Source organism: Phodopus roborovskii, unplaced genomic scaffold (assembly GCF_943737965.1).
Source record: "Phodopus roborovskii unplaced genomic scaffold, PHOROB, whole genome shotgun sequence".
Lineage (NCBI taxonomy): Eukaryota > Metazoa > Chordata > Mammalia > Rodentia > Cricetidae > Phodopus > Phodopus roborovskii.
Genome location: NW_026125052.1, coordinates 2,522,499 through 2,548,112, shown reverse-complemented (window position 1 = coordinate 2,548,112; position 25,614 = coordinate 2,522,499). Strand labels below are relative to the sequence as shown.

The 25,614-nt window shown below is 55.7% G+C and overlaps 2 protein-coding genes across 9 annotated transcripts in view; both read right to left on the bottom strand.

The window, feature by feature from the left end:
• Positions 1–4,070: 4,070 nt before the first annotated feature.
• Positions 4,071–13,221, bottom strand: Tbx2 (T-box transcription factor 2). The gene is made up of 7 exons (XM_051186010.1): positions 12,304–13,221; positions 10,954–11,221; positions 9,965–10,111; positions 8,802–8,878; positions 8,558–8,721; positions 7,492–8,129; positions 4,071–5,460 (listed from the first exon to the last, which is right to left on the bottom strand). Exons 1-7 carry the CDS (start codon positions 12,696–12,698, stop codon positions 5,008–5,010), a joined length of 2,142 nt encoding a protein of 713 aa, XP_051041967.1. The 5' UTR covers positions 12,699–13,221; the 3' UTR covers positions 4,071–5,007.
• Positions 13,222–19,788: 6,567 nt separating this feature from the next.
• The window catches only part of Bcas3 (BCAS3 microtubule associated cell migration factor), a 465,957-nt gene continuing 460,131 nt past the window's right edge, over positions 19,789–25,614 (bottom strand). For 4 of the 8 annotated variants that reach the window (XM_051185484.1, XM_051185742.1, XM_051185643.1 and 1 more), the window contains 2 exons: positions 23,649–23,739; positions 19,789–20,649 (listed from right to left, as the gene is read on the bottom strand). In XM_051185484.1, the coding sequence (XP_051041441.1) occupies positions 20,613–20,649; positions 23,649–23,739 (128 nt within the window). In that variant the 3' untranslated portion in view covers positions 19,789–20,612. The remainder of the gene's footprint in view (positions 20,650–23,648; positions 23,740–25,614) is intronic. The other 4 variants (XM_051185424.1, XM_051185701.1, XM_051185564.1 and 1 more) reach the window with 1 other exon arrangement.

Below are 25,614 nucleotides of genomic sequence, written 5' to 3'. Positions count from 1 at the left end.
AGAATCTTAGCAACAGCCAAAGTCCCCAAGGTCTATGAATGGCTATGCTTCTCCCTCTCTCTCTCTTTCTCTCTCTCCCTCTCTCTCTCTCATGTCCAGGTTCCTCAAGGTTTAGGTGTTTGTCAGGAGCAACTGAGGTTGGGGAGGGGGAATATCAACTTGTCACTCACATACATATCACTTTGATTTTAGTCCATACCATTTACTTCACCAAAGAGGATTCTGGAGCCCAGAAAAGAGAGTCGTGGTGTGCACAATGGGGAAGGATGCAGAGCCTGGCTGGGGTGGTACAAGTTGCCGGCAGTGGAAATGATGACAGATTGGTGGTAACCTGGCAGGTTTCTGTTTGTTTTTTGTTTGTTGTCTTTTTTGTTTGGTTGGTTGGTTTTGTTTGTTTTTTTTTTGAGACAGGGTTTCTCTGGGTTGATTTGGAGCCTGTCCTATACTAACTCTGTAGACCAAGCTGGCATTGAACTCACAGAGATCAGCCTGCCTCTGCCCGAAAGGCGTGCCAATTCCCCCAGAGGGCCCCCAGCTTTGTGTTCTTAAAAGGTGTGTGTAGACTTCTGCCCCGGTGGTGAGCTGTTGGAATCTTCCCTGCTTAACTTCCAAGAATCATCCCCACTGTAAATGTGTCATTTTTTAGGCTCCAACTCAAACCTGTCCCTGAACCTCTGGTTGCTCACCCCACACCCCACCCCTGCGCCCTTCTTATTCAGCACCTCCTCCAGCGGGAAAAACTGAAGATTCAAAGTCTCTCCTGGGCCTTCAGTAGTCTTCTAAGACATGACCCTTGGTCCTCAAGTACACTGTTCCCAAGTGTATGCCAAACAGTCTCTTTGTGTGACCTTGAAAATCTGGGTGAGGCTGAGGAGGTAGAACTAAGAGCTGAGGAATGCCTTGGCCAACCCTTGCATAAACCCAAGCGTGCATGGTCCAGAGGGGCCCCACACTCTAGTACTCCAGCGACATATCTTCCAGTGTTCATGGATGCCAGTCCTGACTGCCAGAGGCAGGCTCCCCTTCCCTGTCCTGAGAGGGATCCGGAGGGCCACAGCCCAGACAGATACACAAAAGGGCACAGGTTGTTGTTACATAGGACTGGGAGCTGACACTGCAGGGCAGTTCCAAAAACAAGACCCCACAGCAAGACTTGAGCTCTCTAATTGGCGCCCGCAATCTTCAGTAGCCTCTGGCAAGTTTCTGGGTTTGGAGCTACTGCCTCACTGCCCCTTTCCCAGACCCAGTGCATTTAAGCTCTGGCAGGCAGAGTGCTAGCCGGCTGCGGACCGGCCCCTGGCCTGGAGCGCCATCTCGTGGACACGTGGGGAGTTCCTGCGGCCTGGGAACTGGGCAGGCTCCCGCGTCCGGAGCAGTTAAAAAAGGGGGTGAGTTCGGGGTCCTCGGCACCAACAAATTCGATGGACAGATACGCGCCTCTAGAGGGCCCAAAAGAAACTCCGAGGGGACAAACAGTCCTCTGGACACCAACACTTTCCCTGCGGGGCCAGCTGCCTACACTCCGGAGGATAAGACGCATTGCCTAGGGACCACCTGGAGCGTCCAGCTCCCTCCAGCACTCGAGGTCGTCCTCCCCGATGCCTCCCATTCCTTAGAGCCCGGAACTCTGGACCCTTGGCTGGACACTGCCTACCCGATAGTGCTCCAAACTTCGGGGTCAAGGGCGGAGGAGGAAGCGAGATTGGGTTTAGGGTCGTTCTCAAACTAGAAAGGCGAGCGCAGAGTTGCAACTCCGATCTCTCCCAGACCTGTCCCTCCGCAGCCACCTTCTTCTAGAGAAGCAGGGGTGGGGCCTGAGCCCGGGCTGTAGAGGGCGGGTGTCCCGAAGATTCCTTGAGCGGCGCGCTCCTCCCCTAGCCCGAGAGTTCCTTGCCGCTTGCGAAGGTGGAGCCCAGTGCCACGCCCTCCGGGAGGGCAGGGCCTACTATCCAAGCTCAGATGCCCTCAGTCACAGCCAGGAAGTTGGGAGGGAAGGAATAGCTTGAGGATTCGGAAGCCTCAGATTAACTGCATGGGAAATGTCGTGTACTAGGTCTCGGGATCCAAGCCTTTGAGCCGCTAGGGGTCTGTCTCACTGAGCCCCCAGATTCTGAATTTCCCAGTTCTCCAGTGAATCACACTCAGTCCTAAACCAGCACACACAATTCTGTCAGACCCCACAATCCCCATAGAGATTCTAGGCTGCTCGGTAAGTCACACACCAACAGGCTTCATCGACCCCTGGATCCCCATCGCTCACACACGCCCCTCTGCTGATTTTGCCATCCAAGGCCCCTGGTATCAGGCCCTGAAGGGTTAAGAAGTCCGTGGGGCACCGGAGCAGCGGGTACGCGGGCGCCTGAGCTAATTGGCGACCCCAGAGACAATGAAGGCTGGTAGGCTGGGAAGACTGGTGGCTTAATTGGGCCTGGGAGTGGCTGGTCTTTGTCTGGCTGCACTTGGCCTTGCAGCTGGGGCCCAGAGGAGCCCTGGGTGGGCAACTCCGGGAGGGGGGCGTGTAAGACCGAAAGCAAGGGGGCGGGAGAACTCTCCAAACTATGCTCCAGGATCTGAAGTAGTACCCAACCCTAGTTGCTCACAGCAACCGCCAGAATACAACAGCAACCAGGCTGCTGTAACAGTCCTTCAAAGATAGAGCCCCCGCTCTGGTGGCTAATCTGCCATGCCCACCACCTCAGGTAGTGCCCCCTGGGGCCCGCGGGGGACCCACTGCCAACTCCCTGCATTCTTTCCTGGTTAAAAGTGAGGGACTGCAAAAAGCCAATGCATGCCTTGCTCTATGGGTTTTACAGGCATTTCAACCCAAGGAGACCTCGAATAAACGCAGAGATAAGGAGAAGTGTTATGAGAACGGGGGGGGGGGGGAGCTTTCCTGCTCCTACTTGGCTCGTGGACCCCATTGTCGGCTCTGTCCAAGTAGATCAGAGATAGGGAAGCCATACCCATCAAAAGTTGGGATGAGATCTCCTACAGCCTCCCCACCACCACCACTCAAAGCTTCAGTGTGGTTTGGGGCAATCTTCTCCCAGGAAGGGTGGACAGTTTTTTTCCCTTGCAAATGTGCCATCCTAGGAGCATCCCAGGAGTCCTGGGAGGCCCCAGAACTTTCTATTCTACCTGCATCTCCGCCTCCCTTTCAAATCACTATCCCTGATGTCCCTGGGCTAGTTGGAAGTCATACAACCCCCAGGGATGCACAGTGTCTAAAGAGGCGTCCTCCTTGGTCAAACCCCGTGGATTTAGAGGCAGGAAGGAAGGTGGGGTACTCTGCAACACAGGGACACAAACCCAGGGACATGTTGAAGGAGTAACTGCTTGCCAGCCAGAACTTCGATTAAGGACCCAAAGCACCAGCCAGGGTGGTGATATGAGAAGGGAAGGGGGCAGCCCTCTGGACGGAATAGATGGGAGCAGTTAGCTGTCCTTAGTGGTGGTGGTGGTGGTGGTGGTGGTGGTGGTGGTGGTGGTGGTGGTTCTTGGGGAAGAACTGGCCCAGTAGTAAGAGACAGCAGGAACTCCCTTGAAATCCGCCAGCCAGCTGAGGCAGGGAGGAGAACAGATTACTGACCCACACTCACCCTGGGAGTGAGTTCTAAGGAGGGATTTTTAGGCCAGACTTCTGCCACTCCACTCAGCAGCCCAAAGGCCGTGGCATTGAAGGAAAACGACCATTCCAATACACCCACTTTCCCAGACCATGTACCCAGAAAAACGTTGCAAAGGGGTGATGAGTGGGCCCACAGCTTTCTGGAAAGAGTGGAGACCAGGCCCCTCTTCAGGTCTTGACGTGGCTCCAACGACCGCTGCAGGAGCTGCGGACACACAGCTAGTGGCCAGCAGAGGGAGCCCAGGGCGCAGGCCTGGGTCGCGGCGTCTGCGATGCTCAGCGGCGCCTCGGAGCCTGGCAGCTCTACAGGCAGCCCAGAGCCTCAGTGGCCAAGGTGCGGTGGCAGGCAGATAAGGGTGCCCAGCCTTTGTCCCCGCCTCACTCCCTTCTTTTGCGCCCACAGAGTCCCAGCCCCGCGCGGCCCACAGAGCGCACAGCGCGGTTCACTTCGCATCGTAGCGTTTTATTATTTGCTCGCTTCGTTCTCCCTCTGGAGCAAAAAGTGAAAACCTGAGGTGGGGCCCGTGGGCCGGGCGGGCAAAGCCGGGCGCAGAGGATGAGGGGCCCGAGGAGTGGGCCTTCCCTGGGGCTCAGTGCCTCCCCCTTCCCCAGCAGCCAAAGATCCTGGGGCCCTGTACAATACAGATGCTCATGTAAAATGGAAAAAAAAATGAAATGCTATGAGTTAATCTCTAAATATATGTACACTGCAATGTACACCTTTGAATAAATTAATACGAATTTGCATCTTCTGTGAATCTTAAAGCTTATTTACACAAATTACCATTTATTTCATAAATATCTTTTGCCCCCTGGGGACTCAAGGCAGAAGTGCAACTTCCTCCGCTGACCCAAGAGTGCGAGGAGTAGGAGCGCCGCCTGTCTCTGGTTGGATAGAGGTGGGAAGACCAAACGGACAGGACTTCTAGCTCAAGTCTCCACTGACTTCGAGCTTCTCTGGCTCCAGCATCCTCCACCCCGGTTTCTCACGACGTCCAGGCCCAAGGCCGGGGATCGTGGGATACTCTCCAAAGTGAACACCTCTCTACCCTATGCACGGTCTGGCTTCCGAAGGGACTTGGGAGACCATCCCCAAGTTGAAAGGAGGAAGCACCCCGTAGTTGACTCTCAGATCTGGATCAAATCCAGTCAGTGGCTCCAGTGCGACTGTGTTGTGGGTAGACTGATTCCTCCTTGAGGCCCCAGGGAAGCGGCCCAGACCCCCGACCTGCCGCACGAGGCTCTATTCTGACCGCTGAAGCCTGCTTTTGCTCTTTTATTTAAATAAATACCCACTCTGTGCTGTACGCGTCCCAAGCAGCCGAGGCAAGCAGCCCAGCCCCAGGCTCGTGTGGCAGCGTAGCAGCCGAGCAGCCCCCTCACTTGGGCGACTCCCGGCCCGGGGAGAGGGCTCGCTGGCTCTCCAGCCCACTCACCAGTCTCTGGATGCTCTGCAGTTCACTGGCCGCCTCTTTGGCTGAGCCGCTGGGCGATAGGGCCCCACGGGATGGGCCCCCCACTTTTCGGAGAGCCAGCTCAGGCAGTGGGCTGGGCTCGCGGCTACTTCCGCCCGCAGCCTTGGAGCCCTCAGCAGCCAGCCCGGTGGTAAGGAGGCTAGTGCTAGGTGGGATGGTGACCGGGATCTGGTAGGGGCTGAAGCGCAGGCGGGGTCGGGCACTGCCCAGGAATGGGCTCCGTGATAGGGAACCGGCGGCGGCAGCGGCGGCAGCTGCAGCACTGGTGGCCGGTAAAGCGGAGGCAGCGGCTGCCGCTGCTGCCATGTAAGTGTAGGGGTAGGGGAAGAGGCCTCCGAAAGTGGGCATTGGGATTCCCTGGAAGAAACAGAAGGAAACAGGGTTAGACAATGGTCTGAAGGATGGTAGCCTGAATACTACAATTTGCTACTCTTTGCCTTACTCGAACCAGAAGTCACATAACTTTGAAACCACAGGCTCACAGGTGGAGATGAGCCCGTGTGTCAGGGCCAAACCCAGTGTGTTGATCACCTAGGGTGAGATGCAAAGGCCTGGAGCTGCATTGCCCTGTCTGAGCCAGTTAGCATGGTAGGGGTAAGGGAATAAGCATCAGCTGGCTAAACTAGTTTGGGCAAAGGCCTAGAGGGAAGAAACGAGGCAGGCAAGAGGCCAGGTGGCAAGCAAGCAGCTGGTACTGTCATGTAAGGTTCTGCTCATCTAGAACAGTGGTTCTGTCGTGCCTTCTGTCTGCAGGTTCTGAGCTGCTGCAGGATGCTCAAGTCTCTTGCCTGCTTGCCTGCCCAGGGGTCTCCTGTGTCACCAAGGAGCAGGACACAAGTGCTAACCAGTTCATGAACTAGCCAGAATATTTGACAAAGAGCTGGCCACACTTCCGTGACAGCAGAGGGCAAGATGCAGAGTCTTTGCTGGTGAATAGCCCAGCAGCGAGGAATCCTGGACAGAGGGGGCACTCAGCTCAGGAGGCCCCAGTTTGAGAATATCTGACCTTTGAGATAATGCCCCAGAGCGTGTGCCCAGGGAGTAGGTGGTAGAGGGGACTAACATGCTAGAGCCGGAGAAAGCCCAAGTCCTGGTTCAAACGGAGAAACCAAGAAGCAGTTTAGTCTGGAGGAATGGAAGGGCAAACCCAATGTGCACTTCCGGCCTGGGACCTAGGGCTGGGAGGAGGGGAGGAAGCTTCGAATTTCCCAAGACTTGGTTCCACCTGACCCACAGCTATGGCTTTACCCCCTAACATCTAAACCAATTAATTGATTTCTCATGAGCTCTGGAATACACACTCTCCCTGGATTTCTACCTACTGACCAGGCCCTGTCCAGAAATCCTGGCTTCCTTATGTCCTCCGTAATTCCCATCACCATCAGCGTTTGTTTGGGGGAGGGGGCTTTCACATCCACAGAAAGCCAGGGGTACAGATCAACCCTTCAGCCCAGACTCACGGTGGTTCGGGTGCCCCAGACACTGCGTACACCCTGAGATAAGCTCTGTTCAAAACTCATTTTAGAGTCCCACCCCCGACTTTACACATTTTCGATTTCTGAACCAAAGCCACGTTCTCAAAAATCTAAACTCCTGTTTTCCTTCCCCGGAGATAAGATCTCAAGGGTTCAATTTGCCAGAAACCTCAGAGGGAAGAAACTGAATGAAGATATTCCAAATCTTTCCACAGGGAATATTCCACCCAAGTAACTAAAGAGGCTGTTCTGCGCATCTGATCTCCTTATTGTGCCGCTGGCCACATTTTCGTAAACTCTCCCTTGGGAACTCAGAATTTCAGGAGGAGGCTGGGAGGGAACTAAGCCCTCTTCCTTGGATGTGGCTGGAGAGTTAGGGAACTCAGAGTAAGGCAAAGACCAATCCAGTTGCTTATCAGGGCAGGCGACTTCCTGGAGGACCTCAAAGGTCAGGGATATCTATGAGGTGAGTCATTTTAGTAGTCAACTGTCCAGAAAATAATGCGAAATTCCCTCTTCCGCTCGCCCAGCCCACAGAAACTTTCAGAGCCAATCATGAGGTAAAGGTTTTCCTCCTCAAAAGTTTCCTAGGGCCAGAAAAGTGAACCCCATAAAACTCGCTGGTCAACCAGACAAGTGTTGAGAGGTGCACTCTCGCCCCTCGCAGGGGGTTATAGAGAAGAACACAGGCCAGAGAGGACCAGGAACTTCCTTAAGGTCACACAGGGTAGAGAAGCAATGTCCTGGCTAGATCATAAGCAAGCATGCTGTTTTAACCTCCCAGGACCTTGTAGATTTGGTCCCTTGGAGGATCTGAGTACCTATGGCATCTCTCGAGCTCTCTACCCATCTCAGCCACCACCAAACTGCGCCCCCCACCTTGGCCAGCCCCGCCGGCAGACCACAGGCTTACCTGAGATGCCAGCATGTGCTGGGAGAGGTGAAACGGGAAGGGCGCCGCGGTGCTGGCTGCGCTGGCTGCGGGACCCAGCCCGCCTGCGTCCAGCCCCGCCGCGGTTCCAGGCCCGGCGCCTCCGCCATTGCCGCCACCTCCTGCCACCGAGGCTAGCAGATGACCCATGCCCATAGCGGAGAAGGCTCCGGGGCCCATAGCGAATTGTCCTGGGTGCAGGAAAAGAGGCTGGCCAGCTCCCAGAGGCCCAAAGAACTGCTGCCCGTGCAGGTGACTGGAGAAGGCCAGGCCGGGCAGGTGGCCCGCACCCAGAGGGGACGCACTGTCTGTCTGCACCACCAGCGGCGCCAGGCTAGGCTCCTTGCCCTCGCCCGCGTCCTTGCGCCCCTCGTCCTTCCTCCGGGCCTCGGCGCGTTCCTTCTCCAGGCTCCGCAGGCCAAACGGGCCGTCCCCACCGCCCTCCGTCGGTTCCTTGCTGCCCCTCTCCGGGCTGCGCCGCTCCCGGGAGCGTTCGGGTTCGGTCAAGCGAGCGGGGCTGGTGTCCCGTGTAGGGCTGCGGCCCAGGGGCGCTGCTGCGCGCTCGTCGCCCGGGCGCTCCGGCTCAGGGTCGCTGTCGGCTGCGCAAGGCTTCTCCTCGGCTGCGGGGAGAGAGGGAGCACCGGTTACAGGGGCGCAGCCGCAGACCGACGGGGCACTCGGCCCCGGGGAACACTTTCGACAGACCAGTTGTTGGGAAGGTCAAGTTGGGAGAGCTTCTAGGGGCAGCTGTAGGTCACATAAATTCAAGGCCCTATTCTTACAGTGGAAGAAAACGAACTCCAGAGAAGAAAACCTTATTTCCAACCACGCATCCATCCCACATGGGGTCCAACTCCAAAGCCCACCAAAGGTCCTGACTGCCAGGGGCAGTTCTTACTTGGGAGTACCAGACTGGAAATTCCCGGTAACTTTTACCCAGGCCTTTAACATTGGCCGATCGCTGAACAAAGGACCGACTTTAAGGGGCACCCCAGGGGGACACTTCCTTAGTCCTCCTTCCCTGACTGGGATCAAGCGCGCTGCTTACCTCGGGCCCGGTGCACGCGCAGGGGACTGGGCGCTGCGCTGGGAGAGGGCGGGGGTTCACGCGCAGGCGGAGGGTCGCAGGACGAGGCGTCGGACTCGGCGCCGTCACGCTCCGGCTTGCAGTGTTCCTCGTACAAGCGGAGAGTGGGCAGCGTGAGCTGCTTCCTGAGGGAGAGCAGAAGGAGAGCTCAGCAGTCTTGGCACTCCGGGGTGCGCGTGCCATCGGCCACCCGCCCGTGTCTCACCTTTTCTCCCGACGGCCATTCCCGGTGTCCCGGAAGCCCTTGGCAAATGGGTTGTTGTCGATCTTCAATTGTGTAATCTGTGGGACCGAGGAAGCGGCACTAAGTCATGACCTGGCTCAGGACACCCTGCAGAATAGCGAGCCGGAGTAGGGGGTGGGGTCGTGCCACCCGCCCGGGATAGGAAACCGGGAGGTGAAGCCCGGAGGCAAGCATCTAGGAAAGTGACACAAGGTCTCTTTCTTATTCAAGAAATAATCCCTCAACACGCACGTACAGGCCCAAGCAAACAAATAGGCTCAAGTAGTCACTCGGGTTAAACTATTCCGAGCCTAAGCATTGACAAACAGTACCCCGACAAACAGTACCCGTACACCCAAACCCGCAGGTTCAGGCAAGGGCAAATCACTGCCCACACAGGACCAGAAAGTCAAGTTTACAAAAATAAAAATAAAAATAAACAAGTGTCTATAGAATCCAACGAATTCACTAGCTTTCACATGTAGCTAACACACTCCATATAGTGTATGTGACCAGGCAGACCCCTGGCTTACAGAGACGCGGCCTAAGACAACAGAGCACCCTCGTTTACTCCACTATGATCTATGAGGGCACAGACAAGTATTAAAGCCTTTCACCTGAAGGAGAATTCTCTTAGTTTCCCCCCAAAGGGCCTGGGGCCTGGATGGACCCAGACAAGTGGCTTAGAGGAGCTCACCAGAGCTGTGCCACCTGTCCCACTCTTTAGAACCCTTGGAGAGTGAAACTTGGATCCTGCGTTCACAGCATCTGTAGAGCTTGGGCAGATTGCCCCAGGCGCCCTCTTTTCATTTAGATTCCCAGTCATGAGCCAAGAAATGAACGAATAAAATGTAAAAATGTCAGCGGGAGCCTGAGTCTCTACTAATTGCTAAGTAAACATCTCCACTCCAACTATGGCCCAGCTGTTTGGGTGCCTCAGGGGAGTAAGTGTGTCTGTGTGGGTATGAGAGGGAGCCCAGGGGATTTATGTGGGTGCTGCCCTTGCAAATCTGAGTGGGTGGTGAGTTCTTCAATCTTTCTGCGATACCCCTGCTATTAGGTGGGTTTGATGGAGGTTTAGAGCCTGTGCACGTTGCGGGATGGAGATGGATGTGGGGACCGAATCCATTTCCCGCCCAGCACACCTTGTCATTCTGGTAGGCAGTGACAGCGATGAAGTCAGTCTCTGGGAAGACGTAGGTGCGGAAGGTGCTGTACGGGAGCTTCAGGATGTCATTGGCTCGGACGATGTGGAAGCGTGGCTGGTACTTGTGCATGGAGTTCAGGATGGTCTGTGAAGAGCATGGGGTTCAGCCAGCAGTCCCCTGCCCTGTCCTAAATCTTTGTACTACTGGGAACTGACAGCTTTCATTCTCTACCCCCCACCCCGTCCACCCACCCTTCTTTTTCTACTTTTCTCATGGTTTTCTTTTCACAGCTATTTTTTTTTCTATTACACCTCCCAGTTGGAGATAGAAACGAAACAAAACAGAAACAGAAACAAACAAACCCCAACTCCATGCTTTGGTAAATTCCTGGAATACTAAGGAAAGAGAAGAGGGGGGAGGGCCTATGGACTGCCTATAGTGCAATAGGAGCCCCCCACCTTGCCCAATGAACCCCCAGCATTGGCTGGGATTTTGGCTCAGGCAGAAATGAAGAGTTCCTCATACTGTCTGTTCCTTGGCTGAACATCTATCTTGCTGGAGGGATAGGTCTCCAAAGAGTGCAGATTTAATTTCTGGATCCTCTAGCCTTAGGTAAGGGTTAGCTACAGGAGTAAGTCTTGGCAGCTTCTCCAAGCTCAGCATCTACAACCCCACAGCAGCATGACCTCCACAGGACCTGAGCAGCTTGGCCCATTCCCTGTAGCACCTGCCTCAGTCTTGACTCTAGGAGGGGCTCTCAAAACCCTCACAGGAAGGAACTGAGATTTCAAGCAGCCTACAACTTCCCATCGACTGTCAGCATGTTCTTTCCCTGCAGAACAGGGTCTCTGGCAGCCCAGGCCCAGCTTACCTGGGCCAGAGGGTAGTGACCCAGACAGGGTCACTCTAGGGGACCAAGTCATTCTCCCCTCTAGAAATCCTGCAGCCTTCCTCTACCTAGGTTCGCAACACCTTCCCGCACTCACAAAGCCATGCTTGTCAGAAATGTTGTTGGTCAGCTTCAGCTTGTGAAAAGCCACAGGCTTGGCCATCCACTGCTCTCCTGTGGCTGGACTGTCCGGATGAATATACATGCGTTTGGGCATCTCCGGGTCGGCCTTGCCTGCCACCATCCACCGTGAGTTGTGAAACTTGTAGCGGCAGTCATCGGCAGCCACGATGTCCATCAGCAGGATGTACTTGGCCTTCTTGTCCAGGCCGCTGACTCGCACCTTGAAGGGGGGGAACATCCGCCTCGGAGGGAGGGAAGGGGGACACGCCATTGGGACCCAGCTCTTCTTTGCCCCTTTACCTTCCTGCTGACAGAACACCTTTGCTGAAGTTGCCCCATCTATGTTTGCTATAAACTCCTTTACACAAGCTGTGCTCTTATTGCTACTGGGAAGACCCAACCTGTGGTTGTAACTCATTTCTGCTGGCCAGAACCTGTTTTGTAAAGCCTCGGATGAGCTTTGCACTCAGGTCTGCGGACCTTTCCTCCACTCTGATCTGAGATGAAGGCTGGTGCCCAGGAAAGGAAACTAGGCCCTTTAGAAATACCCTGGGTTTTCCTAAATTGCCCTGATATTCGTTCAGAAGAAATACACTCTTTGGACCTTTGGACAGGGCTCGTACAAATAAATTAGCAAGGTCTTTGTCTGGGAAAACGATATTTGTAATCTTGATCTGGGATCCAGAACCTGGAGTTCGGGAGAACAGGGTGAACTTGAGGCCTGGATTCTCAGAGCCTGAAGCGTTGGAAGGATTGAGGACTGGGTTTTTCTTCTGGCTTTAAGGCCTCAAGAGGTGGCTGGTCTTGAGCTCCAAGCTCCAAGGACAAGCAATATTCTCTCCAGGGCCTAGTTGTGGCCTCAACAACTCAAGACCCGCTACAGTAAACCAGGAACCGAACGGTTGGTCTGGAGTTAGCAGGAGGCGGAATTCTAGTCCCACTATGGACTCGAGGGAGCCGAGTGGAGAATCCGGGAAAGGCTCCTTCTCCTAGGAACTCGGAGACCGACCCTGAGGCACAAAAGCGAGACCTCAAGGAGCAGAGGAGACCCGCCAGGGCTGAGCCACCGGGACTTTGAGACTCTGAACGATTGGGACTATTATTTTAGGAGCGTGTTTTCGTTTTATTTCAATCGAGGGATGTTTGCTCTGCTTTTTCTTTTTAATTCGCTCCGGTGCCAAACGAAAAAAAGTCAGCTTGCTTGTCTATGGAGAGGAGCGTGGCGCCAGGGCCGGAGCGGGGGAGCTGAGAGCACCGGGCCGGTGCTGATGGGTGCTGTCCGGTCCCCGAGCCCGCCCGCCCGCCGGCCTACCGGCCACCCTACCTCCCGGACTTGGTGATGACCATCTCGGTGCCCAGCTTGTGGAACTGGTCCCACAGCTCCTTGGCTTCCAGCGTCACCTTGGGGTCGTCCTCCACCTCGTCCTCGGGTTCCAGGCTCTTGAGCGAGCGCAGATGCGTGGCGGGCGGGTGCGGGCCGAGTGCCGAGACGTGCAGCCCCGCCTCGGCGGCCGCTGCGGCCGCTGCAGCCGCCGCCGCCGCCCCTGCCAAGCCCGGGTCCGGCAGAGGCTTGGCCAGCGCGCCCGGCGGTAGCGCTAGCGCCGGGAAGAAGGAGGGCTGCGCTGCCGCCAGGAAGGCGGACATGGGGAAGTCGGCGGGCCGTGGCGCGTGGAACGGGTGGTAAGCCATGGCGCTGGCTGCCAGCGCCGGCTCTCTCATCGGGACATCCGGCCCAGGCACCCGGGAGCCGGGGCCGGGGCCGGGGGCGCGCGGCTCGGACCCCCGGCCCGGGCGGCGGCGCGCACGGAGGACTGACGGCCCCGGCGACAGGCGCGGCAGCGGCTCCTCCCGGCTCCCCGTCCCGCGCACCTCAAGGGGCGCGGGGCTCTGGGCGCGGGGGCGGAGGGGGCTCTGCGCGGGGCTGGGCTGGCCTGGGCTGGGCTGGCCTGGCCGGCTCCGGCGCCGGGGACCACGCGCGACTGGTTAGATCTTGTCCTGATCTCTGGAAAACTGTGACTATCTCACATGTCCTGCCCTGCTCGGATCCCCTGCGCTAACGAGCCAGGCCCCCCTTGATTGCTGATTTTACGCTTTTTGGACCAATTGTGGGTCTCCGGGGGCGGGGTTTTGACAGCTCAGGCCAAGCTCTGGACGGGAGGGGGGGCCAGGGAGAAGGTGTCGGAAGCCTCAGCAGTAAGAAAACATGTCAACAGAATAAAATATTAACCAATGACGGGCCAGCGGGCCCCGAGACCCCTCCCCCTGGCCTGGCCCCCACCCCGCCGCCCGCGCGGGCCGCTGCCTGGGCGAGGGCTGGAAAGCGTGGAGGGCCGATCTGACCCGCCGAAAGGGCTCGAGGCAGGGGGCGCCCGGGTCCTAGGGCCTTGGGGAAGGACCCCAAGCCACATGCCGGCCCCAAGTGCAAAGCATTGACACGTTCCGGAGAGGAGAGGGGGCGCCCTTTCCCTCTTGATCCCGGAGGCCCGGCCGCTCTGGCCTGCGCCCCAGCCTGGCCTCCCATCCCACTCCCGGTCACTGCCCCGGGTCCATGCACTTCAGAGGGAGGCTGCGGGCCCTGGAAAACGAGGCCGGTGGGCGGGCAGGTCAGGAGGCTCGGGCGGCCGAGGTCCCGGAGCCGAACTCAGGTAGCTGGAGCCGGTGAGTGGGGAGCCCTGGCAGAACCGTGATGGGGCCGGCATGGGCGGGAGCGGGACGCGGCCTTGCGGGCGAGGAAATGAAGGGCCCCCTCTCACCTGCGTCTCCCCTCACAAACTCAGAAACCTGGGGTTCCAGGCGGGCCCTGCATTTAGCCCAAAGTATGTCTGTGTCAGGTTCCCAACCTAAAGCCTTCTGACGAGTGGGAAAATGGATCCCTGGGACCAGGTAGGTAAGCGCACCTTCTGCTGAGCTTAGGGAGGTACCGCGCTGGTTGATGCTAGACCTCAGATTCTCCACACGCGCCAGAACGAATTTTCGCCGCATCCGGTACTGAGATGCAAGCAGCATCCTTTCTTCACTAGAGTTTGTTTCCGTCTTTTGGAAGCTCACGGCGCCCTAGTTCAGGAATGCTGAGTAATGCGGGTGGGAATTGAGGTGTTTGCCAGCATTTGTGAACAACCCCTTCGATGATCAGTCTTCGTTTTTTCTCTGGCGAAGGCCTGTGTGTGTGTGTGTGTGTGTGTGTGTGTGTGTGTGTGTGTGTCTGTCTGTCTGTCTGTGTTGTATTTCGCACCCAATGCCCTCGGTACACAATCAGGTGTGTCCAGAGTAGAAAGATCATACACTTGCCTCAAACAGGGCTGGGACGCTGCCCCTTATGCTTGTTGGGTGTGTGTGGGAGGGGGTGGTAAGGCAGGGTATGAAGTAGCCACAATAGACAATCCAACCCAAACAACCACTACAAGTGAATTTCCCTGCTCCGGCTCTGTGTCTGAATGGTGGGCACCTAAATTCATCAATGGCCCAGGCAGCTTGCCCCTCCGTTGTATACAGCAGAACTCAGGGCACTTAGTTGCTGACCTCCCAGAAAGGCGTTTAGAGGCCAGCTGCCCCCGGCAGTGCGTGGTTGAGACCAGCAGGAGTCGTTTGGCCTCCACGACCTTTCCCCCGTGTTTCTGAGCCAACAGCAAGCACTTGTAATTCTTCATAGCCCTGTACATGCCTGCACCACGGGATTTTTCTTTAGGACCTTATTCTCATCTAGGTTGTTCTTCTCTGTCCATAGTGAATCTTCAGCCCTAGCTTCGCAATGTTTCACAGCTGGGGTGAGATCCATTGCAGCTTTGCATAAGTTCTAATTTAAACTGGATGTGTCCCCTCCAGGAGAGATATGTTTCAACACACTTGGGCAGTTGTGAGGTGAACAAAAAAAAAAAAAAAAAAAAAAAAAAAAAAAAAGGCCAGGTCAGCTTTCCGAATTAGCAATACATCTGCTAAATTGTGTGTATGGGGACAAGCACGTCAGTACTTGTAAGAACTGTGTATGTATTTTGGATATATTTCCTGGGTAGCATACAGTAGCTGGTCTACCCCTCTGTACCCTAGATTTGAAACACGAAAGTATGAGTTATTTGTCCACGAAACCGGGCAGCTAGGGCGCAGTGGCTGAATTGGGGGACTTGAATCCCACCTAAGGAGTTAAGAACCTGCCCTGAGGCTGATCCACAGGCTTTTTCCTGGCAGGCTGGGATTCCTTTCACCAACGGCTGCAGCCCACCATCCCGCAGTCACCCGGAGGACCTGCCTCAGCCACTCTTAAGATTCTTTATCGACCCTCCCCAATCAAACTTCTGCCTAGAATACCCTTGGATCATCAGAAACTGGCGCGGGGGCGGCCCAAGCAGCCTCTCGAGCGGCGCCTTGAGGCTCGCAGCTCCTGCTCCGCCCTACCCCCGCCTGGGTTTGCACCCCCCCTAAACTCCCCTTCCCAGGAACAGGCGCCCCTGGGGGAGTCCCCCGGGCAGAGTGTGCGTGTCTCTTTAAGAGGCCCCGGGGGGCGCCTCGCGGGCCGCCCGGGGCTGGAGGGGGAGGGCACCGGCGAGGGCGGCTGGCGCCAGGCGGCCGAGGCTCCACAACAAAGCTCCGGCCCCTGTCACTTCGCATCGGCCGGGACCCGCAGACGGGTGGGGGACGCGCGCTCAGCCGCCCCTCCCTCTCCCAGGCGGTCCTGGGCGGGGGGCGTCGGGCGAGCGCTGGTTTCGTGGTCCCAGGCCCCTTTCGCATGGTTCGTGCTCTTAGCTTCCCGCAACAACCAAAATCGAGCACCAGTAGCCTGGCCCGGATGGGACTGCAGTCCCAAGCCTGGCAGGGCTGCCGGGTTCCCCCCCCCTTTTTTTTTGGCCCTGTAATATCGAGCATGGTCAAGAGACAAAGCTAAGATCTGACTCCTGAGTTGATCCTAAAAATCTCATAGGTCCCTGTGTGTAGGCGGAAAAAGATTATTCCACAACACCTGTAGGTGTCTGCATGCACGACCCGGAGTAGATTTGTCTGAGCCCGCACCGAGTGGATGCGGGCTGTGGGGTGTATTGTGGTCCTGTTGGGTGAGGGGAACGTGAGCGCCGGTAATTGGGCGCTAAGCGCGTCTTGGCAAATGAATGTGCCCGGGGAAAACTGGGGTGATATGTGTGGCCCTATGTTTAGGAAAAGTGGTCAGGAGAGACACTAGGCGCATCCGTCGTTCCCTTCCACAGCTTCTCCACCGGACCCGCGCCTCCCGGAGCCTTGGCGCCAGCTAGCCCGGTTAAGCAGTGGGGCTGGGCTCCCCCGCGGTCCCGGGTCTGGACAGGCTGGGGGCCGCGGCCTCGGTGACCCCAGCCCGCGGCGGCCCGGCCTGTCCCGTCCACTTAAACAAATTGCGGCTGACAGGCGCGCAGTCTCCCTGGAGCCGCAGCTCGCCAGTTGCCTCTCTCGTCCCAATTACCCAGCGCAGGGTCTGGTCAACAGGCTGGGGTGCGGCAGGCTACGCGGGAAGAGTGGGCTGTCCGACCCTCTTCCTAGTCATGGTATGGCCCTAGTCTGGTGCCAGGGCCAGTCATGGGGCCACTTCCTTGTCAGGCTCTGGGAAGCACTGGAACAGTTACCGACTAAGTGACCCAGTGCCTGTCAGGTTGATGCGAACCCGAGGCCCAGCTAGGCTGCCTTCCCTGGGGCACACTTGCAATGGGGGGTGGGGAGTGACATCTCCTTGCATTTTGAGAGATCACAGTGGTTAGGAACCTAGGCGTCCTTATCCATTCTGGAAGAATTTCACCAGAGTTTTAGGAATCCTATAACAACTCTAAACTGGTGCAGCTGTAGCTAGCTGTTGGTATAAGTAAGACTGCAAACATGAGGTGCGAGTCTTGAACTTGAACCTGGACACGGGGTTGGTGTTTGTGATCTCAGGAGAGTGAACCAGAGTGAGAAAGGCTCCAGGACTGGTCCACCTGAAACAGCAGGGTGTGGCTGGTCAGTGGGCACTCAACAGGCTGGCTCATTTTGGCCCGCACCAGGAAGGGGATGGGGGGTGTTCTCTGGAGTACCTGGGGCACAGCGTGGTCACAATCTTCTCTGCCTCCTGCCTCTCACCCCACAGTGATCTGCTGGTCTATAGCCTCTGAACACCCTTTTGCCTTTCTGACCTGCATCGTTCCTCTTGCCTTAGCCAGGCTACCCCTGCTCAGCTCTTCCCAGTGCCTCTCCGTATATGCGAGAACCCTGAAGCCTAGAGTTTCAGGTAATTTGGCTAAGGTCACATAGCTCCTGGTGGGGAAAACTAGAATGGAACCCTGGAACCTCAAAAAAGCACACACTCAGATCCCAAATTCACTCCTTAGAAAGGCATTTTTTTCTAAGTGGCGGCATTGCTATCATGCTCACAGAGAAAAGCAGCACTGCCATTCCATAGTTTCCACTGGGCTCTGGATCTTAGAACCAGGTCTGCAGGAGGCGGAGGTATGGGAGGGTTACTTGGGGAGCAGTTTCAATGTCAGCCAGAAGCTCCAGCTGAAAACTTGGATAGGACCTGGGGAGTCAGTGAGATGGGTCTGGGGTTGTCTGAGGAGTACTGAAGGCAGAGGTCAGCTGGGATCCAGGTGGCTGTACTCAGGAACTGGCCTGAGTACATGGAGCAACAAGGTGCAGACAGGGGTCATCTGACTAGCTGTGTGAACCCATGACCTTGGGAAAGACCCTGCCCTTCTTGAGACTCAGGCTTGTCATCAGCAAAAAGAGGGTGGGTGACATTTTTGGGTTTACAGTTTGTGATTTGTAAAAATTAAAAACAAGTATTGAGAAATTACCCCCAGTTTCAGCCTTGTGGCTCTGTGGCCTGGCTTCTGCGTGCCCCTGGCAGAGTTGGTCCTGTTGTCTATGCTTGTGTGTGATTTTTGCCCTTGGACCACTGGGCCTTTTACTGAATCCCTCCCAGACAGTACCATGCCTTTTGAGTTGCCATCCCAGTCTCCAGCAGCCTCTTTGCAGACCAAGAAGATATTTTTCTCCTATCAGATTGAGAGAGAGCCCCATAAGTAGGCAGTGCTGTGAGAATGAGGAGGTCACCTACCTTCCTCAAGGTCACCTGGCCCAGCCACAGTTAGATTCATGTCCTGATGACCTTCTGAGTGATGCTATCATGAGGTCTGGGAGGGGGGGTTGCAATGGGGAGGTGGAGGTTGTTTTGGATGTTATCTGTAGAGGGTAAAGAGGCTGGCTGCTCTAGGGCTAGTGTCATTAAGGTCCCCTGTCCAGCTCTCACCTTCAGCTGATTACAGGCTATGGCTGGGTCCCTAACCTTCCCAATTAGCTGGAGGCCAGGCCCAGGGCCTTTCAGATAACCTGAACTCCAAAGGCAGCCGCTATGGGGCCAGCTTATCTGGGCTCGCTGATCCTCACCCCTCCCCCAGTTACTTGGAGTTGCCCTGACTGCAAGCAGATGAATAACCAGATTGTCCTGCAAGCTCAGCCCTACACCCACTACTTTCCCTGACTGGAGGAGGCCATGTCTGTTTCCCACCCCCTGCTGTAAAGGAAGGACTCAACCAGGGTTGGCAGGTCCTCTGCATGGCTGAGAGCTCCTGGCACCAATGTCTTTGTCCCATCCATGTGCCCAGGGGTGGGTGCAGAGGGGCCATGCTTTCTAGAGCTTCAGTACCCAACCCTGGGCAACCAAGCCACCAGCTGTGTGGACAAGCAGCCTGTGGCACCCTCCTTTTGTCCGCTGTTGACTAAAATGGTGCTCCAGCTGGGGATGGGGGCTGTGCCAGGCACATTGATGTTGAATGCTGCCCAAATGGGGGAAAGCTGCTGTCCTGTGGAGTCCCAGCTTGCGCCCGTGGCCTAGGCCTTGTGTTCCCAGAAAGCTTCCTTCTGATACAGGGTTTCTCAACCCTCAGGGGCCCAGACAGGAGGCACAGTGTGAGTAGGGTCTTCTCCTCATAGGGTCAATTGATCTGATGGAGGAGATGGAATATTACATTTCTCTTCAGGCACTGGGGTGGGAACACTGCTTGTCTGTGAGTCCAGTTCTTCCATTAAAAACTGTCTTAAAGCATCCCGGGCTCGGTGGGTTTCCTTCAGTCCTTCAAGACCTTTCTGAGGCCTCTGAGGTGTGTGGAAGGCAGAGGGGCCAGAACTGCATTAACCTCTCTCCCTGTTCCCCGCACCTCCCTGTTGTTTGGCTATTATCTTCCTGTCACTGCTCAGGTTCAGAATAGGAGGAGGGAGGAAATGAAACAAGAATTCAGGCTGGGTATGGTGGCATATGCCTGCAATCCCAGCACTTGAGAAGTGGAGGCAGGAAGATCAGGGTTATACCTGGCTACACAGTGAGTTAGAGGTCAACCTGAGCTACCTGTAGTAGGCTGGTCTCTAAAACAAAACAACAACAAAACCCAAGAGCTTTCGATCTGAGGTTGTAGCCAACTTTCACAAGATACCCAACTTTAGCTCGCAAGCTCTCTGTCTTCTTGAGCTCAAAAGAGAGGTGGTTCCCAAGTGTCCTAAGACAAGGTCACAGTCAAGGGCAATCTTGTTTCCTAGAGCAACCCATGGCACATTAGGGGCTGAATTGCCCTCTATGTCCACTAGTGGGGAGGTCTAAGGTTGGCACCTCCAGAAGTCACAGGCTCTGGTAACAGCCAAGAATCTTGGAGCCTGGGCTTAGTGACGCCCCACCTATTTCCAGTGGGAAACTTGTCCTCCCCTTTCCTACCCAACATGGGCTCCCTGTCACTTGTACATAGTGGGGGTGTGAGCGTTGAGAGCAGCTGCCCATAGTCAGGACTTTGCTCAGGGTTTGGAGAGGACTCTGACCCCAGCAACTCAGGGATGGACACCAATTGCAGCGTGATTTATTGAACAAGACGTGCACTTTCGACATGGCCTCAGTAACCACGGTTTCCTTCACCGAACAGTACAGGACCAGGGTACAAGGGCTTAAAGATAAGACAGACAATTTCTCCCCATGAGCCAACAGGGAAGCAAGGACCAAAGGGAGCCTCTTTCTTTCTTCCTTCCCTATCACTCCGGGCTTCAGTTCACTCCTGTCTTAGAGGGAACCGAGCAGGGATACCTGGGGGGGGGGGGAGGGGCAGTGCCCATCACAGCCTGAAGTGGGCTAGTGCTGACATTGTCCACCTGAATGCCTGGCTGGACCATTCAACTTCTCCCCACCCAAGCCCTAAGATCTGGCCACTGTTCCAGTCCCCCTGTGGGTACAGTTAAAAAATACAAAAGCGGATCCGATGCGGGACATTATGTGCAAAGAGAGAAGGGACTGAATTTCTGCAGTCTCTTTTGGCCACAGCCCCCAATGACAGGAGTGGCAGAGGTCAGGGTGTGCCGAGGTGTTCTGGAGGTCTCTTCTCGTCCAGATAGGATGAGCGGCTGTTGTCACTAAGCTTAGGGGAGGTGGAGTTGATGAAAGAGGAACAGAGACTGACTGAGAAGGGTAGGACCAGAGGCGTGCAGGGAGCGGGGTGCTTCTCCCTGTCCCTCTAGAGGGTGAGCAAGCCAGCCAGTCAGAAGCAGGTGGCTGGTGGCTATGGGAAGCCAGTGGGGAAGAGGCTGAGCGGCTGGCTGTCGTTGGTAGGGAGCGGAGATCGGTAGCCATCGAAGTTTCTTGGGATGCTGCCACTGGTGGAGCCTGAGCTGTTACTCAGAGTCTCGATGCTTCCCTCTCGCTGAAGTTCTGCAAGACAGAGGAGAGGGCCAGGCTTGGTCAGAGCAGGCTGGAGGTGGGGACACACCCAGGGCCTGGCTGCTCACCATCAGGTCCCACTGTGGGTCCATTCATATTCTTTTTCAGGGAGGTTCATGCCCACCTGCTCTCCATATGGGCCAAGTGGCAGCTCAGGTCACAGGACAACTCAGTTAGGGGAGAGGAAGCCCCCTTGGCTAGCAGACTCTAGCATTTGACTTGGGGGTTTCTTTCACTGTGAGGGGAAGCCTTGAGGCCCTGTGTGGGTGGCACAGTCACTCGTGGAGTGTAGGCTAGCACCTGCACACGTACTCATGCTCAGTCAGCATTCTCCTCCAGTTCCTCAGTGCATACTATCTAGGATCAGCAGGTGGGCAGAAGCCAGGGCAAGAGAAGAGACAGCTTGTCTGCCTGATCTGTCCCTACCTCATCTGTTGCTCTTCTGGCTGACCTGTCACCAGAGCTCCATCCCAGTTTAGCCATCCATTGTTCCCTTACTCTCAACCACAAAAGCTCTGCTAGCCAGGCTTGAGCTTGCTTGCACCTTGTAGAAAGTGTGTGCCTTCTCTGTATAATGGGCTCCTTTTTTTGAGGGGGAACCTATTCCACTGGAGGGTGCATGGATATTTCATTTCAACCCCCCCAAGTCTCCTGGAGACCCACAGAATGAATATGCTGAGTGATCTGTAGAGTGGCAAGGTCCTGTGACTCTAGTCCCTGTACCTCCACACTGCTATTCTGGAAATGGCACACAGACCCATGTTGTTTAGCTATGGTAACTGCCTCACCACCTCTTCTTCATCCAAGACAGTAACTGGGGCAAGCGCAGGGCTTCCTGCTTGCTGGGTTCATTTATTGGTTTTCTCAGGGTGGTCAGTTCCTGTCCCTCTTTGCTTTTCACTGTTGGCTCTGAGATACAGGCAAGCACATGCGCGGACAGTTTCTGGAGTCTTTTCCAAGCTCAGAGGTGACCTATGGCTCGGCTTCTTCCTCTGAAGCTTGTGATTAGAGAGTTTTGCTTGTCTACCTCAGGAGTGTAGGATCTCAAAGCAGTTACTCAAAACATCAAGGTATGCCCAGCAACACACTCATCTGATACGGCTTCAGAGCTCAGTACCCAGTCTGTCCCTGCCCCAGGCCCCTGCCGCCATACACATGCAACACAGCTGGCTTTGGTTAGGGAGTGAGGGGTCATGGCCTCCACTGGGTTGGTACATCACACTGAAGGCCACACTATAGCCCAAGTTGGGCTGCCTGGCGGCAGCAGCAGCAGCCACAGAAGACAGGGTAACTATGCCAGTCATGTCTGGACCTGAGCCTAGGCTATAAGAGCACACCAGGATATTATAGATTCCCATCATGTTGTGAGCATTGTGAGTAGTAAGTGACACAGGCTGAGGGACTGGACGCTGGCTTCCTATGGGGCCTTGGTCCTGGGAAAGCCATGGGATAGCTTTGTATGTGCAAAAAGATGAGGCAGGGGGCTGCTCAGATCTTTTCTTCCTGCTTAGCTTTCAGGTTCACCTTCATATGGGGACGGGGCCATTGTGTACTAGAGGGGAAGGGCTGGAGAGCAAAGGGAAGACCCTGGGCACTCGTAAGCAAGCAGCAGACTCCAATAGAGTTTCTTCTCTTCTTTTCTTTTTGCACAAGCAAGCCCAGGAGTTTCCCAGAGAAACCCAAGGACCCAAGTAGCTTTCAGAGGCCCATGCCCTACTGCGCAGCCAACCTAGCACTAGGGGGCGCTGAAGCAGGGCCAGAAGGGCAGGAGGGGAGCAGTCAGTAGCTAGAAAGGCAGGGGCCTCTTCAGGATACAGATGGGATGGATGCAGGCCCAAGGAAGACTGCCCCAGATAAGGAGCCAGAGAGGCCATCAGTAGGGGAAGGGTGGCTTCTTTGTCAAGCAGAGGGAGAGCCCCGACAGTCTTGATTCAAAATGCAACATAGCCACATATCCACACTGCCAAAGAAGCTGAGGAATCCACAGCCCAGGCCCAAGCTTGGCAACCCACTGTCCCTCGGCGTAAGTCCCAGCAATACCCCTAGTCATCTTGGTGACCCCACCACATGAGTCTGAGTGGACACACACCCCATCTATCAAATGACAGTGCAGGGACAGTTGCCAGAGGGTTACAAGATGGATTTGCTCTCTTGGAGGCCAGGCATGGCCAAGCTTTCTCTCTGTTACTTAGGCCTGGGAGAGATGGGGCCGGGCAAGCCTGCTCCTTGCCTCCACATCCCAGGGTACCTAAGATTTTGCTGACTTCGTCTCCTTTTAATATTGCCCTGGTTAGTCTGAACTGGCCACTGGGGTTCCCAGATCTCTGTACTTATCCACTCAAAGTCAGGGTACTCTACAACACAACATCTTATTATTCCTCCACTTAGACTGTCACTCACTCCTCAGGGTCCCTAGGCATAAACTTCCCGGCACTACCAGATGGCTGTTCACAGCCTGATGCTCCTGTATGGACAGCTTGAGGTCACTGGGCCCCAGAATGCGTGCTTGTCTCTCTAAGCTTTTTATGGGTGTCCACTCTTCTGTGACCCTGATATGTACTTCAGAGCCTACTGAACTCTGCATTTCCACTCCAAGTGCATCACACCCCCCACCCCGCAGGAGGACAGGTCCTGGTAGGGTGTGTGTGCCTCGTCTCTACTTCACCAGTCACAATTTCCAGGACTGAAAAGAAGCTTGTCCACAAAAATAATTTCTGGAATGAAAGATGTGGTAGGGAGACATGGGGCCTTTCTCCAGCGTGAACTAATTAGTGGTAGGATCTGGGGCTTGGCTGGTCCTGGGACAGTCTCTGGGGTGCTTCCCTGTGTACCTGCTGTCAAACCAGATCTCTCTTTGTTCCTCCAAAGACGCAAGAGTGACAGCGTGTGGGAAGTGGACATGGAGGAGGGGTGATGCACACTGGATCCCCACTTCAGGTCACCCCACCCAGCCCTAGGAGCAAGCGGCGAGTGGAAACACGTGGCCTTACCTTCCTCCATCCCGAACGCATGCTTTGTTACTGTTGGGTTGTTCACGGACGCTGGGCTGTTGGCATTGTTTTTTTTTTCCTTTTTTTTTCCCTTTTGAAAAGAAAAGCATTGAGGATTCTTTTTCTCTTTTTCCTTTGAGAGATATGGACAATGATCCAGAAGTACACTGATCTCCACAAGCAGAAGGAGAGGGTGGAGGGAGGTGCAGGGGTGTCACACGGGAAGAGGGCGGTCTTGCAGTGGAATTCTGCTGTCCAGGACACTGGCATGCACGTGACGCGGCGGGAGACTGACCAGTCATGGGGGGGCGGGCCCAGAGGTACAAGTGTTGTGAATCTTTCAGTATGGGGGGGGGGGAGAGGAGTCACATAGTAAGCATAACACAACAGCTTCTACAAGGGGACACACAGGGACCTATGGCCCATGCAGTGCCAGATGGGACCCCATGCAGGAGGGTTGCTGGGAGAGGAAGAGGAAGGAGGCAGGCTGAAGAGTACTCTAGACATTTTGACTTAGTGGCCTGGCTTCGGCTCAACCCCCACCCCAACCTCCCCAGATCTCAGCAGCTTTCTGGCAGTATAAGTAGACTCCTGATGAAGCCTAGCAGAAACCGGCCAGGACCAGGCAACTAGAGAGGTTCCCCCAGCAGCATGGAGTCTGGCCCATGAGACATGGCTATAAGGGAGCTTGTTCTCCTGTCCTCCCTCCCACCCCCAGCAGTGACATGAGGGACCTCAAGCCAGTGCTCACACTCAGACTGTGCCCTCGTATTCTCCAGGGGCTTGGGGACCCTAGAAGGTGGGAGTGACAGCTCTGTCTTGCATACAGCAACACCAAGGACAAAGAGGAAGCCACACGGCCCTGGGCTCACCCTACATGGGGAACTGTCACTGGGGCAGGCCACAGGATGCCAGACTCCAATGCCCAGACTGCCTATGGTCTTGCTAGAAAACAGGCTTGTTACTGGAGCTGACCCCCCCCCCCCCCGATGGCACAGGTTGGGTTGGGCAGGCCATGGGGGACAGGAGAGGACATCAGGGACAGTCATGGGAAGGGAGAGGCCTCTGCTCTCACACAATAAATAAACCTAAAGAGGAGGATGCCTTGTCTGCTTGTTACTCCCCCCTCCCCAACACTTCCACAGGGTGCCTATCAAACTCCTAAGGCATCTCAGGGCAAAGAGGTGGCTAGCCTCTCAGAAGGACTCCAGTTACTTGGGAGCATCGGCAGAGGTACACACAGGGAGGGGGCATCATACTCAATCTCTGTGAGGAGACAGGCACAGCTGACCCTGTACCTTGTCTTATACAGTGGGTACGGTCCCTTGGCCAAGCATCAGTTGCTGTGCCCTGGCTCTGGGTGGGTGGGGTGATGGCATGACTTTTCATGGATCAGCTACTATATATACATCATGAGGTCTGGCTCCCCATTCTCTGGGTAGGGAGGAGAGACACTGAGGACATTAGGCCTTAATGAAACTTGGCACAGCTGTGGCCAAGTGGGAAGAGGGCTCCAGCAGAAGGCCAAAAGTAAACTCTGCTTTGGGCTGGGCATTCTTCAGGTCTAATTACCTAAAGTCTGAGACCCTCAAAGGGCCCCTGGCTGGCGTGGAGCTGTGGGGAGCCCAAGTCTCCAGGATCCAGAAGGACCCCCTTGGACCTGCAAAGGCAGCGCTGTGTGTGTTTGGAAGAGGGTACCCAGGGGCCCAGGCTCAGCCTTGGGGTAATCCTGGGACTTCCACCACCACAAAAGAATAGCGGGCCCTAGCTCCTGCCTGTCCCAGCCAGCCTTGCTCTGAACACATGAGTGCCAAGATGCTGCTCATTAAAGGGATTAGTGGAGCACTTTTATTAGGTCCTAGCTGTAGCCACATACCCTGGTCCTAAACTAACCACCCAAGCTGCCCAGTAGGAGTGGGATTAGACCTGGTATGAGGAGAAGTCTGCCCCTGCTGAGGTTCTGGCC